Source organism: Hemiscyllium ocellatum, chromosome 9 (genome assembly GCF_020745735.1).
Source record: "Hemiscyllium ocellatum isolate sHemOce1 chromosome 9, sHemOce1.pat.X.cur, whole genome shotgun sequence".
NCBI classification, from domain to species: Eukaryota; Metazoa; Chordata; class Chondrichthyes; order Orectolobiformes; family Hemiscylliidae; genus Hemiscyllium; species Hemiscyllium ocellatum.
Window position 1 is genome coordinate 110,803,705 of NC_083409.1, and position 15,487 is coordinate 110,819,191.

The following is a 15,487-nucleotide window of genomic DNA, read 5'->3' on the forward strand; positions in this document are numbered from 1 at the left end:
GTAGTAAGCTCTATAATAATTTATAGTGTATGAGAAGACATGCTGTTTGGTTGACAAGTGAACTCTGAATAATAAAGATGCTGCCAGGGAGAATGCAGCAGTTAGATGATGACTGATAGTTAACTACCAAGGTTTGTTTAAATTGTTATTTAAACTATGCTTCACCATCATTAATGCAAATAAGATTGAAGGTTGCAAAACCAACTCCTGCTCGCGTTTCGATGTTTCTATTCAGCCCCAGTTAAAAACATAGTTATACAAACGTAACATTTTTAAATGAGTACATTAGTGATTTGTGCTCTGACGTGTGAAAATATGCTGGCTGTTTTCAGCTGAGTCAGGTAGGAAAGTTGCCATTCAGTACACTTTTACTAATACCTCAATTACTCCTATTGCCTTTGCAGCTAAGAAAACAGACAACTACAGACCTCCGAGCTCTCCGTGCAGAATTAGCACAGAAGAAGACCCAGTCATCCTTAAATCGCCTGAGTAATGGCTCCGTACCTCACAGTTTGAATATTTTAGTGACTTAACCGAAATGAGACTATGTTGCCTTTGATCTCATAGCTGTCCCTGTGGGATCTCACTGCAAATGGTCTCCATGTTTCCTGATTTTATTCGAGTGATCCCACTTCAAAAACCGCTTCACTGCCCGTGAAGCACTTTGGGACATCATGAGGGTGTGAAAGGTGCTATATAAATTCATGTTCTTCCTTTGCCTCTGTCCGATCTTGACAGAAGAAATATCAAAGTCACCTTACCACTTCTAATTTACTTGCACGTTCCGAAAGACAGCCAGATTTCTTCTGTTTTAACTGATCTTTTAATTTATTTAATGCAAACTCTTACACTGTAGAAGATTATGTTTTGATTCCCTATTTGTAGCTGATGAAACGCTGATGCCATTTTATGCAATTGTGTGACAGCACAGTTAAAGACAGTGAGAAGTGGCCCACATGAAGATGGGTGAAAAACCCCCCACTAAGTTCCAAAGAGGAACGGAGGTCACAATCCTTTTATTTAAAATGTAATGTTTCAAGGAGACAACTCGCCAGCATCATCTGAAGGGCAATCAGCAATGGGCAATAAATGTTGGGTCAGCATCAATAGTACATTCTGTTTTAAACGAATCATTATCCTCTTTCTGAAGTCAGTGTAGATCAATAACTACAATTTTATCAAGTTGCAAATTTAATAAGTTGTAGGAATGAAAGGCAAGTTTCAGCCCTTGGCAGCTTTACTGGCATTTGGGAAAAGCGAGGACTCATTAAGGAGAGTGGTTTTATTTGGGGGACGTTTTAGAACATAGAACATAGAAGGATACAGCGCAGTACAGGCCCTTCGGCCCTCGATGTTGCGCCGACCGAATCCTACCTAACCTATACTAGCCCAATAACTTCCAAATGCCTATCCAATGCCCGCTTAAATGACCATAAAGAAGGAGAGTTCACCACTGATACGGGCAGGGCATTCCATGAACTCACAACCCGCTGTGTGAAGAATCTACCCCTAACATCTGTCCTATACCTACCACCCCTTAATTTAAGGCTATGTCCCCTAGTAACACCTGACTCCATTAGCGGTTTCACAAACTTGAATTTTTTGAGCAAGTGCGAAGGTGATTGTTTTCACTAGTGTGTCAGAAGCTGAGGGGGGCTGAGTGAATAGAAATATATAAAACTAGGAGAGGTGTGGATAGTCGGAGTCTTTTTCCCCGAGGTAGAAATGTCAAATACCAGGGGGCATAGGTTTATGGCAAGAGTGGCAGAGTTTAAAGGTGTGTGAACAAATTTTTGCTTACACGGACGTTGGTAGGTGCCTGGAAAGTGCTGATGAAGGGCTTTTGCCCGAAACTTCGATTTTCCTGCTCCTCGGATGCTGCCTGACCTGCTGTGCTTTTCCAGCGCCGCGCTCTAATCTTGACTCTGATCTCCAGCATCTGCAGTCCTCACTTTTGCCTGGAAAATGCTGCCAGGAGAGGCGGTAGAAGCAAATACAATGGCAATGTTTAAAAGGCATTTAGAAAGACACATGAACAGGGAGGGATTAGAGGAATACGGAGCAAGTGTAGGAGCTCTCTGCCTTAGAAATATTTAAAGATTTTGCATCCACTGCCTTTTGAGGAGGGGAATTCCAAAGACTCTCAAGCCTCAGAGAAAGTTAAAAATCCTCTGTATTAAAAGGGTGACTCATTATTTGTAAACTATGATCCCTTGTTCTAGATTCTCCCACAAGAGGAAACATCCTTTCCTCATCCACCCAGTCAAGTTCCCTCAGGATCTTTATAAGTTTTAATTAAGTCATCTCTAATCTCCAGGGGATTGTGTCCAGCCTTTCCTCATAAGGAAGTCCATTCATTTCAGACAAGTAAAGTCTAGTAAACTTCAAAATTTCCTATTGAGCTCGGAGGTCTGTAGCTGTCTGCTTTCTTAGCTGCAAAGGCAATAGGAGTAATTGAGGTATTGAGCAAGACTTTTTGTCTTGCACTCATTAGAATGCATTAGACTATTTATAGTGTATGAGAAGACAGTGCTGATTGGTTGGCAAGTGAACTCTGAGTGGTGGAGATGCTGCCTGGAAGAATGTACCAGTTAGATGATGACTGGTAGTTAACTGCCAAACTGCGTTTAAATTATTATTAAAACTATGCTTCATCATCATTAATACAAATAATATTGAAGGTTGCAAACAGCAAATAACAAATGGGTGGCGTGATTTTTTTATGCAGCAAGATATTGTGAACATTGGACTGCACTCTGTGGTTATGCAAAAAGGTATAAAGAAATTGCAGGCTATCAGGGAGAGCAACAATAGCATGGCATATTCAGTCGTTTCTTGTATTTTCAATCTATCTCAGAGCTGTGAAAGCATGGTGTTAATTTCAAAGTGTGCAACAGGTTCTAAATATCACTGCAAACATAAAACAGTTGCACTTTTCTTTATTATTTCAGTCATGGGATGATGGCCTTGCTGGCCAGACCAGCATTTATTGCCCATCCCTAATTACCCAGGGGGTGGTTAAGAGTCAACCACATTGCTGTGGGTCTGGAGTCACATGTAGGTCAGACCAGTAAAGATGGCAGATTTCCTTCCTAAAGGACGCCTCCCTATCCAGCTCCAGCTTTTAGATTTTTCTGTGGTGGGTATATACTTTAGCTTTTAGCCAACACCCGGGGCCAACCAACTAAGTTCAGTGAGTGTCAAATATAAACAGGCTCACTTAGCAAATAAATGAATAATGGCCTGGGGGTGGGGAGGGGGTGGAGAAGGTGGGGGTTGCATGCTGGTGCATGGCAATCTGACTGGACAAATGATCCTAGATTAATAACTGCAGTTCCAATTCCAGAATTGAAGAAAAATGTTGAACACTGTAGGGAGCAGGTCTACAGCTGATTGGGTCTTCCAGAGGCAGAATGGCCCCCTGTATTAGCTCACTCTGTTATTTTGAAAAGTCCCCTTGCAAAACATTATGCTTTGAAATAGTGTGAAGCAACAGTTTATCAAATACAGACGCAGACATATTATTCTACACAAAGAACTTTATACTATAGTACACTGGGATTTGCTGTTAATATCGTTCACAGCAAATTGGAATTTTTTTGTGTTCTGGCAAGTACTTTGCAAACGCAATTTAAAAGTTACAACAATGCAAAAATTGTCATTTCTTGTACGTGGCGGAATTAAGTTTCTGATTTGGATGCAATCAGAAAATTCAGCACAAGTTAAATTTGGGAGTCTGCTTGTTATTGCATGTGAATTTATGGCTTGTTTTGCCGCCCAATCTCATTTGTATAACTTCAAACGTAACATCTTCCAAGAATCAGCACAAACAGCGTAACAACATCGATTTTTATTCTATTATGGATGGTGGACATTGCTGGCAAAGCTAACATTTATTGTCTAGCCCTAATTGCCGTTGAATGGAATTACTTCGAGTCAGGCAGTCACGGAGATATACAGCACGGAAACAGACCCTTCAGTCCAACTCATCTATGCCGACCAATTCTTCTAACCTAATCTAGTTACATTTGCCAGGATTTGGCATGTATCCCTCCAAACCCTTCCTAGTCATATACCCATCCAGATGCCTTTAAAATGTTGCAACTGTACCAGCCTCCATCACTTCCTCTGGCAGCTCATTCCATACACGTACCACCCTCTGTGTGAAAATGTTGCCTCTTAGGTCTCTTTTAAATCTTTTCCCTCTCATCATTAACCTTTGCCCTCTAGTTCTGGACTCCCCCACTCCAGGGAAAGACCTTGTCTGTTTAACCTATCCACGCCCCTCATGATTCTATAAACCTCTATATGGTCACCCCTCAGCCTCCGACACTTAAGGGAAAACTTGATCGTCCATTTCTGTTTTGAGCTCACCTCTATGGGTTGTGACAAAGATGCTTCATATTTAATATTTCCTGGTGGGCTTCCTTTCTGAAGGAATGTGGAAGAACTGACTTGTTTTTCAAATGGTGTAGTAATCTGGAGAGGTTTCTTTATGAAATCATTGAAAGGTCACCATTGGACGAGGTTTCCTAGAAATCACAAGGCTGGTGATACCTGCCGTTTTGTGGTAGACCTACGCTGGAACTGTTTGAGCAGTGAATGGCTTGGACAGTGTTTTTATGGTATTAGTTGAGGGACAAGAAGCCTGTGAGGAAACAGTGCCCACCTCATGTCTCCTATTGTCTGAAAATAATTTTCTTATTAAGATTTTTTTTTAGATTAGATTAGACTTACAGTGTGGAAACAGGCCCTTCGGCCCAACAAGTCCACACCGACGCGAAACCCACCCATACCCCTACATTTACCCCTTACCTAACACTACGGGCAATTTAGCATGACCAATTCACCTGACCCGCACATCTTTGGACTGTGGGAGGAAACTGGAGCACCCGGAGGAAACCCACGCTGACACGGGGAGAACGTGCAAACTCCACACAGTCAGTCGCCTGAGTCGGGAATTGAACCCCGGTCTCAGGTGCTGTGAGGCAGCAGTGCTAACCACTGTGCCACCGTGCCGCCCACGGTGTTCAGGATGAAACGGGTTCTTCAGCAGAAGTGATTGCAGACTCTTCTGAGCAAGGTGTGGCTGTCAAGACACCAGAGACAACTGTGCATATTTAGTGACATCACCACACATGCAGAACATCAGACTTTGGAACTTTCCATGCCTTATCCCTTTTAGCTTCTAGAATAACCCGCTGGGCAAAGTGGTTTTTTTCCAAAAGGATAATCTCTGTAGGGAATTCCGTTTTTTTATCCTTGGCAGATGGGACTACTTTAGTTTGGGATTATGACATGGACTGGATACACAGGAGGATTGTTTCTGTGCTGTATGACTCTGTGACTCTGTATGCGAACATGTATGTGATTAAGGTTACTAGGAGAGGTAAGCATCTATACCTGTACATTACTCGTATGTTGACTCATTGTTGCATTCAGTGAATAAATTTTGGTTTGATAACAAATGAATAATCATGTTTATTAAGAAACCTTGTTGATTATTCCTTTTCAAAATCTGATAGAGATAAGGTTTTTAATTGTCTACTTCTGTAATGGGGAATATCAGTTTTATTTTATGTTGTGACTCATGAAGCAGTGAGACTAGGCTAACAGTGCATCATTCCAGCCTCAGGTATAACAGGGTCTGAAGTCACACTGAGGCCAAATCAAGTAACGTTGGCAATTTTCTTCCCAAATAGGACATCAGTGAACCAGATGGATTTCCTTAACAAACAACAACGGTTTCATGGTCATCATTGTGGAGACTAGTTTCACTTACAGATTTATTAATTGAATTGTGGAGTTATTATAGTGCAAAAGGAGGCCATTCAGCCTATCATCCGTGACTACCTGGTCAGGTCCATGCCCCCCAATAAACCACCCTTCTGTCCTGGCACCCTGCCCTGCCACTGCAGAAATTGCAAATTCTGTGCCCACACCTCCTCCCTCACCTCCATCCAAGATCCCAAAGGAGCCTTCCACATCCATCAATGTTTCACCTGCACATCCACCAATATCATTTATTGTATCTGTTGCTCCCGATGCGGTCTCCTTTATATTGGGGAGACTGGTCGCCTCCTCGCAGAGCCCTTTAGGGAACATCTCCCGGACACCCGCACCAATCAACCCCACCATGGCCCATGGCCCATTTCAACTCCCCCTCCCACTCTGCCAGGAACATGCAGGTCTGGGCCTCCTCCACCACCACTCCCTCACCACCCGATGCCTGGAGGAAGAATGCCTCATCTTCCACCTTGGAACACTTCAACCCCAGGGCAATGTGGTCTTCACCAGTTTCCTCATTTCCCCTACCCCCCACTTGACCCCAGTTCCAACCTTCTAGCTCAGCACTGTCCTCATGACCTGTCTCACCTGTCAATATCCCTTCCCACCTATCCGCTTCACCCTCCCCTCTGACCTATCACCTCCATCCCCACCCCCATTCACCTATTGTACTCTTTGCTACTTTCTCCCCAGCCTGAACCCCCGCCCCCCCCATTTATCTCTCCACCCTGCAGGCTCCCTGCCTGTATTCCTGATGAAGGGCTTTTGCCTGATACATCGATTATCCTGCTGCTCGGATGCTGCCTGACCTGCTGTGCTTTTCCAGCACCACTCTGATCTAAACTCCCATTCAGCCTACCATGCCTGTACCAGCCCTGTTATCAAATCTGGCTCCATTACCCAGTGCCATACCTCTGACTTTTTCCTGCATACCATTTCTATCCAAATGACCATGCACTTCCCTCTTCAATGCCTCAGTTGAACCTGCCTCCACCACAACTGAAGTCTCTCCCACCTGGAATCATCATTATAAATTATGAATTGCGCTCTGTATAATGCATTCACATGTTACCGAGAATGTGATGCTCACAACTACACGCAATACTGACGTCTGGCAAGTGTGTTAAATTTCCTAAAGGTGGATTCTAAACCCATGCCCCAGCCATCTGTATTCCCAATGCGACAACATTACCATGACCCAACTTCTCCTGGAACTGATTTTTAAAATCTCTTTGACCTATTTAATCATTTTAAACTAATGCAGTTTTATTAATACAGGTGAAAATGGGATTATTGACAAAATAACAACTTTAGTAAGCATAAGAGGTCTGATTGTGATGATCAAAGGTGACTTAAATAGACTATGCTGAACCAGTTGACAGTTTCATTGTGTTGTCAAAGCACAGGGATAGCAGCCTAATCAAATCAGCTGATGAAGGGCTTATGCCCAAAACGTTGAATTTCCTGTTCCTTGGATGCTGCCTGACCTGCTGTGCTTTAACCAGCAACACATTTTCAACACTAATCAAATCAGCTTCCCAGCTTTACTACAGCATAGTAAAGTTAAAAATTTACTCCTAACCAGACTTGGTGAATAATCAATACTAGAGACTGGATTTGTAGCTCAAGCAAGATATTTAAGTTTCTTAACAATATAGCATCTTTACTGGTGCAAGGTTAAACCACAAATTAATCTAATTAATGACTAAAGTTTAAACCCAATCCTGAATAATTTTAGCCTCCACTTTCTCAGAAAGACAAACAAGGTAAAAAGACACCATGAAAGGATAAATCAAAAGGGGAATGTAAATGAGCTGCAACTGGCCAGTTCGCTAAAGGAGACTCCATGATCTGTAACATCACTAGCACATCGGATTACTGTATATCTTTCTTAGTTTCTGACAACACGTGCATGAAAGTAACTCCCAATATGCTCCATAACTGAGATTCTAATCTCTGAATGTTCAATAAGTTGATAAAGAGCGGGAGCAATCAAACTTACATCATGTAGCTTTTGCAACTGCAGTCTTTCTCACCCAAACACAGTCACAAAACCAATTCAAACCCTGACCTCTCCCTGCCAGACTGACTGTCTCCCACGAGGTCCTAGCTTACATTCACCAGCTTCAATCTGCTTCAGAGAGACCTCAGTGGAGTCAAAAGTGTCCTCAAAATACCTTTTAATAAGAAACAACCTGCAATTAACCTTCGAGGAGAAAGTGAGGACGGCAGATGCTGGAGATCAGAGCTGAAAATGTGTTGCTGGAAAAGCGCAGCAGGTCAGGCAGCATCCAAGGAGCAGGAGAATCGACGTTTCGGGCACAAGCCCTTCTTCAGGAATGAGGAAAGTGTGTCCAGCAGGCTAAGATAAAAGGTAGGGAGGAGGGACTTGGGGAAGGGGTGTTGGAGATGCGATAGGTGGAAGGAGGTCAAGGTGAGGGTGATAGGCCGGAGTGGGGTGGGGGCGGAGAGGTCAAGAAGAAGATTGCAGGTTAGGAGGGCGGTGCTGAGTTCGAGGGATTTGACTGAGACAAGGTGGGGGGAGGGGAAATGAGGAAACTGGAGAAATCTGAGTTCATCCCTTGTGTTGGAGGGTTCCTAGGCAGAAGATGAGACGCTCTTCCTCCAGCCGTCATGTTGCTATGGTCTGGCGATGGAGGAGTCCAAGGACCTGCATGTTCTTGCTGGAATGGAAGGGGAAGTTGAAGTGTTGAGCCACAGGGTGGTTGGGTTGGTTGGTCCAGGCGTCCCAGAGGTGTTCTCTGAAACGTTTTGCAAGTAGGCGGCCTGTCTCCCCAATATAGAGGAGGCCACATCGGGTGCAGAGGTTGCAATAAATGATGTATGTGGAGGTGCAGGTGAATTTGTGGCGGATATGGAAGGATACCTTGGGGCCTTGGAGAGAAGTAAGGGAGGAGGTGTGAGCGCAAGTTTTGCATTTCTTGCGGTTGCAGGGGAAGGTGCCGGGAGTGGAGGTTGGGTTGGTGGGGGGTGTGGACCTGACGAGGGAGTCACGGAGGGAGTGGTCTTTTTGGAACGCTGATATGGGAGGGGAGGGAAATATATCTCTGGTGGTGGGGTCCGTTTGGAGGTGGCGGAAATGATGGCGGATGATATGCTGTATGTGGAGGTTGGTGGGTTGGTAGGTGAGAACCAGTGGGGTTCTGTCCTGATGGCAGTTGGAGGGGCGGGGCTCAAGGGCGGAGGAGCGGTGGAAGGCACCGTCGATCACGTCTGGGGGGAAATTGCGGCCTTTGAAGAAGGAAGCCGTCTGGGTTGTACGGTTATTTTTAGATTACTTACAGTGTGGAAACAGGCCCTTCGGCCCAACAAGTCCACACCGACCCGCCGAAGCGCAACCCACCCATACCCCTACATTTACCCCTTACCTAACACTATGGGCAATTTAGCATGGCCAATTCACCTGACCCGCACATCTTTGGACTGTGGGAGGAAACCAGAGCACCCAGAGGAAACCCACGCAGACACGGGGAGAACGTGCAAACTCCACACAGTCAGTCGCCTGAGTCGGGAATTGAACCCGGGTCTCTGGCGCTGTGACGCAGCAGTGAGGCACTGTGCCACCGTGCCACCCATGGTATTGGAACTGGTCGTCCTGGGAGCAGATGCGGCGGAGACGAAGGAATTGGGAATATGGGATGGCCTTTTTACAGGGGGCAGGGTGGGAGGAGGTGTAGTCTATGTAGCTGTGGGAGTCAGTCGGTTTACAGTAAATGTCCGTGTTGATTCAGTCGCCTGAGATAGAAATGGAAAGGTCTAGGAAGGAGGGAGCCAACCCCACTGCCCCGTGGCTCAACACTTCAATTCCCCCTCCCACTCCACCAAGGACATGCAGGTCCTTGGACTCCTCCATCGCCAGACCATAGCAACACTACGGTTGGAGGAAGAGCGCTTCATCTTCCGCCTAGGAACCCTCCAACCACAAGGGATGAACTCAGATTTCTCCAGTTTCCTCATTTCCCCTCCCCCCCACCTTGTCTCAGTCAAATCCCTCGAACTCAGCACCACCCTCCTAACCTACAATCTTCTTCCTGACCTCTCCGCCCCCCACCCCACTCCGGCCTATCACCCTCACCTTGACCTCCTTCCACCTATCACATCTCCATCGCCCCTCCCCCAAGTCCCTCCTCCCTACCTTTTATCTTAGCCTGCTGGACACACTGTCCTCATTCCTGATGAAGGGCTTGTGCCCGAAACGTCGATTCTCCTGCTCTTTGGATGCTGCCTGACCTGCTGCGCTTTTCCAGCAACACATTTTCAGCTGCAATTAATCTTCAGTCTCAACTTCAAAAAAAAATTTCAATTTATTTGCTCTCTTTTTCTAAAACACAAGCGTCTGCTTACAGTCCAACGGTCATCTTCAGTTGTCAGCACAGTTTGCAGCTCTAAACTAAAAAATTATTAAAAAGATGGAGTAGTGAAAAATCAGCAAAGTGTTCTCTAGTCAGTTCTATAGTAAATCAAATATTTTTAACTTGTAAAAGTTGCAAACCAGTTTCTCCTTTTTCCTGGTTGTCTCCATTTGACTTCACTTGAACATTCACCACTAAAAGTAATGGTTAATGAAAACTTTTCATCCCAATTTTGTTTTGATCTGCAACTATGTGCAGAGGGCTGACTTCAGAAGATAGATTTTTATGCCAAGTTTAAACATAGCAGCAACTGGATTTACTTTAATGCTTCATCTTTACAGTGCCAATTTGCTGAACTCACCAACGTTTTATTGTTCATTTAAGTTCCAAGCCAAGAGGAACTGTACCTGAGCATCTATATTCATGTTAATTTTATGCGAAGGAATGAGTTTTCTTAGAAAATGAAAAAAAAAAGTTTGTCTTCTATTCCCCATTTCACATTCTGCCCATTTTTAGATGTTTCTACTCATTTTTCACTGCCACTGGGGTAACAATAAGTATCAGCCTGGAACATGTATGGTGCTCACGCGGTATGGCCAAAGACACTTTATTTCTTATGTCGTGGCAATAGCATCAAGAGGGCTTTATGAATTAATTATTTATTTATTGAATGATATTTTTTTCTAGAGTCAGTTCCCTAAATTGAGAGGATTCTAAATCTCCTGGTTGTATACTTTTTCTTTTTATCCTTCCCCCCTGCCGCCTAACTGCGGTATTACTTATATTTTCCCCAGCACCCATGTTGTGCGTGTGCAGGTGTGAGACACAGTGAAAGGTAACAGGTACACAAATCTTTACTCAACTTCCACCACCAGGAAGAAAGGAAACGTCCGAGTGGCCAGTGACAAGCAGTGCCCTTCACATCAAAGGGCAATGCTGTGTGATCAAACAGTGAAGGGCAGGGCAGGGATTAAATCAAAATAGAGTTGGAGGGGGAAATAATGCACTCCACTTCCTGCAGTGCCCACCTCTCCCTGAACAACTTGAGGATGTCAGGATTGAATGATTTATTTATTGTGACTTGCATTTTAAAGTGAATAACACCGCAAAACACAATGAGAAACTTCAACCATCGCTACAATCCGGTGCCATTTTGAATATTTTAAGTTAAAAAGGGCAAAAGACATAACTGAAGGAGAGCTCTCACCAATTACAGTTGTGCTACCACCTCGCTGCCACCTGCACCCGACATACCAACGTAGGAGTTGCCACTTGTTTGGCACCAACTGTTTGCTGCTGGGTCATCACCAACATCATTGATGCCAGGTCTTGTGCTGAACCCACACTCGCCCTGCAGTGTCCCCAGCATCACTGCCACCTCAATGACGTCAGGAATACCGGGCTCCGGAAATACCAGGCTGCAGCTGCTGCCTCATCAATGCCAGGGGATCCTGCTCTATTGGGCCAACTGCAACTAGGAGTCCCTGTCTCTGTTGCCAGGGCAGGCTGCCACAACCATCTTACCAAGAGTCCTGTCAGTTGCCCTCCTTTATAAACTGCATTTTATGTGTTTCAAACCAGTTTCGAAGCTAATCACCATCAGGAAAGTGCCAATTGCAGTTTGTACAGAGTCACTGTGAATGATTGCATTTCCTGAGCAAGATACATCTGCCAAGGCACCAGAGACACCTGTATGTGATTAGTGACTTCCCCACACAGGCCAGAGCATGGCCAGTGAACAAATCCTGAAAGGACATCTTGTACCATCTTACGCCATCTGTTACTCATACTTCCCTCGCACCACATCCCATTCGCTTCTCCAAGTCAGGACTGCTTATCATCGACACCATTGCAGCCTCACACATGTACCAGTGCTGCAAGCCCAACACTCCAAGTGTTGTTCAGCTGTAGCAACACTGCCAGTCACTATCATTCAGTGCTCTCTCATGCCTGACAAGGTGTATAGAAAGGAGTAACAGAAATATTGGTGGGATGTGAAGTGTGCCAGAACCCCCTGAACCTAATAGAGGAAGGATGTTTGTCAATAGTAGGAGGAGGTGATGTCCTAGTGGTATTATTGCTGGACTGTTAACCCAGAGACTGAGATAATGTTCTGCAGGCCTGGGTTCAAATCCTGCTGTAGCAGATGGTATACTTTTAATTCAATTTAAAAAAATGGAATTAAGAGTCTAATGATGACCATGAATCCATTATCAATTGTTGGAAAACCCATCTGGCTCACTGATGCCCTTTAGGAAGGAAATCTGCCATCCTTACCTGGTCTGGTCTACATGTGACACCTGACCCACAGCAATGTGGTTGACTGTTAACTGCCCTCTGGGCAATTAGGGATGGGCAATAAATGCTGGCCTAGCCACTGATGCCCCTCATCCCAATAGAGAATAAAGGGTTCCAGCTCTGATACAGCCTGTAGCATCCAGTGTTATTGAGAGTGTTTCAGATAACTACATGTGGCTGTTTTGCGCCCCTTCTCCACTCACAGCATGCCCTCACCCTCTGAGATGGCATGACCAGGTTGGTAATGGTGTGACCATCATGTTTTACATGATATCCCCATCTCTCTCTCTCGCTGCCAGCTACCCCCTTCGAATTGGGTGCTTCAGATATCCAGCAACTTTAGCCTGTCCATCCTGAGCAGCCCCAGGCAGAAGAGTGAGAGGTGCCCCCTGGGCTAACCACCGCCTGATCTGGCACGTGCAGACATTGGCAAGGAAAATGCTGCTGCAGCAACGTTAGAGACAAGAGTCAGGAACCTGCGCACATGGTGGATCAGGGCAGCTGACAAATACAAACCAAATGAAATGAAAACTTCGCCCATCCCCACTCGCCCAACCTCAATGGTGAGCTTGGTGCATTTGCAATGAGGTGGGAAGACAATTAGCTCAGGCAAATAAAAACAGAAGAAATAGGAGTGGGGGCAGTTCATTCAGCCCCTCATGCTGGTTGTGTCATTAGATAAGATTATGAATATTCTGCCCTGGGTTTTAATTCATCTTCTGTGCCAGCTCCTCAGAACTCCTCGATATTTCAAAACTCTATCTTCTGATTAAGTTCTGTGTTATCTTCTGTATACGTCCTGCTCTGATTTGCATTTCCAAAATTAAACTCCATCTGCCACTCCTCAGACCATTGGGTGTCGCCGGCTGTGCCACTATTTATTGCCCATCCCTAATTGCCCCTCAAGATGGTGGGGGCGAGCTGCCTTCTTGAACCACTGCAGTCCATGTGCTGTAAGTAGACCCCACGACGCCCTTAGGGAGGGAATTCCAGGATTTTGACCTGGAAACTGTGAAGGAACAGCGATATATTTCCAAGTCAGGATGATGAGTAGCTTGGAGGAAAACTTACAGATGGTGGTATTCCCATGTATCTGCTTCCCTTGTCCTTCCAGATGGAAGTGCTCATGGGTTTGGAAGATGCTGTCTGAGGATCTTTGATGAATTCCTGCAGTGCATCTTATATATAGCACACACCGCTGCTACTGAGTGTCGATGGTGGAGGGATTGGATGCTTGTGGATATGGTGCTAATCGAGTGGGCTGCTTTGTCCTGGATGGTGTCAAGAAATTTACTAAAAATCTTCAGACAGCATGACCACTTCCATCTAGAAGGATAAGTACAGCAGATATATGGGAACATGTTCCCCTCTGAGCCACTCACCATCCTGACTTGGCAATATCGCACTGTTCCTTCAGAGTTGTGCTTCAAGATCCTGGAATTCCCTTCCTCAGGGTAATATGGCTCAACCTACAGCTCAGGGGACTGCAGAGATTGAAGAATAGAGCTCACCACCACCTTCTCAGTAGGGATGGGCCATAATACTGGTCCAGCCAGTCACACAAGTGCATTAAATGAAAGCTTAAGTCTCATTGAAGTTGCACGCATCCAGGCAAGTGGGGAAAATTCCATCACACTTTTGACTTATTCATTGTGGATGGTTTTGGGAAGTCAGGAGGTGAGTTACTTGTTGCAGGATTCCTAGCCTTTGACCTGCTCTCATAGTGTTTATATGGCAAGTCCAATGGAGTTTCTGGTCAATGGTTACCTCCAGGATGTTAATAGTCAGGAATGCAGTGATGGTAACATCATTGAATGTCATGGAGCAGTAGTTAGATTATCTCTTATTGGACATGGTCATTACCTGGCATTTGTGTGATGCATATGCGATTTGTTTCTTTTTAAGTCAAGCCTGGATATTATTCAGATCTTGTTGCAATTGAACATGGACTGCTTCAGTATTGGAGGAGTTGTGAATGATGCTGAACATTGTGCAGTCATAGACTCATACAGCATGGAAACAGGTCCTTCAGCCCAGCTTGTCCATGCTGATCAGGTTTCTTAAACTGATCTAGCCCCATGTGTCTGCATTAGATTATTTTCTCTAAACCTTTCCTATCCATGTACCTGTCTAACGGTCTTTCAAATATTGCAACTGAACCTTCATCTTCCTCTTCTTTGGGCAGCTTGCTCCAAGTATGCCACCCTCTGTGTGAAAACATTGCCCCTCAGGTCCTTTTAGATATTTTTCCTCTCATCTTAAAAATATAACCTCTAGTTTTGAACTCCCCCCACCTTAGGGAAAGGACCTTTGATCTTCACCTTAAACCTCAACAAGATCACCCCCTCAGCATTGGCAAATGTCCGCACGTCTGACCTTAGGATAGAGAGAAGGTCCACCTTCTGAAATAATTTCAGTGATCACAGTGATGTATGAGCTGAGATTAGCTATGCAGGAACTCTGTACTAACGGGACAAAAATTTCCATAATTTCCATAATTTCAACATTCCTCAAGCAACATAATTGAACACTGAAAACAATATTTTATTTGGATAAATACTTAACTTGGAAACAGTCAAAAATAGATAGTTGCAAATCCATCATGAAGATTAAAATGCTAAATAATCATGATTAGTGTTTTGTACTATTATATTAAAAAAGTAATCAGTGGACAATTTTATTCCATTACTCTGCAATTGACAGAGATGTAAAATTGAAAGATTATCAGAGTATGTAAAGGTATAGCAGTCCTGTAGTAATTGTAATGAGGTTGGCTGGGTGGATCTCATTATTTGTGAAATCCCTGATTGGGTCTGTTAGTCTGGGCCAATCAGGGAGTCCTGGCTGACAGAAATAAACATGAGTGGCGTCTCTCACTGTGTCTCACAACTACACACACACACCATGGGTGCTGGGGAAAATAAGCACTACCGCAGTTAGGCGGTAGTGTGGGGTTAAAAAGAAAAAAAAAGAAAAAAGAAAAAAAAAGAAAAAAATAAATAAAATAACCATGAGTGGCACCACAATTA

General features: G+C 44.5%; 1 protein-coding gene across 2 annotated transcripts in view; it reads left to right on the plus strand.

Moving 5' to 3' along the window:
• The window catches only part of spata1 (spermatogenesis associated 1), a 67,745-nt gene extending 64,516 nt beyond the window's left edge, over positions 1 to 3,229 (plus strand). For both annotated transcript variants that reach the window (XM_060830008.1, XM_060830009.1), the window contains one exon: positions 405 to 3,229. In XM_060830008.1, the coding sequence (XP_060685991.1) occupies positions 405 to 533 (129 nt within the window). In that variant the 3' untranslated portion in view covers positions 534 to 3,229. The remainder of the gene's footprint in view (positions 1 to 404) is intronic.
• The last annotated feature ends 12,258 nt before the right edge of the window (positions 3,230 to 15,487 follow it).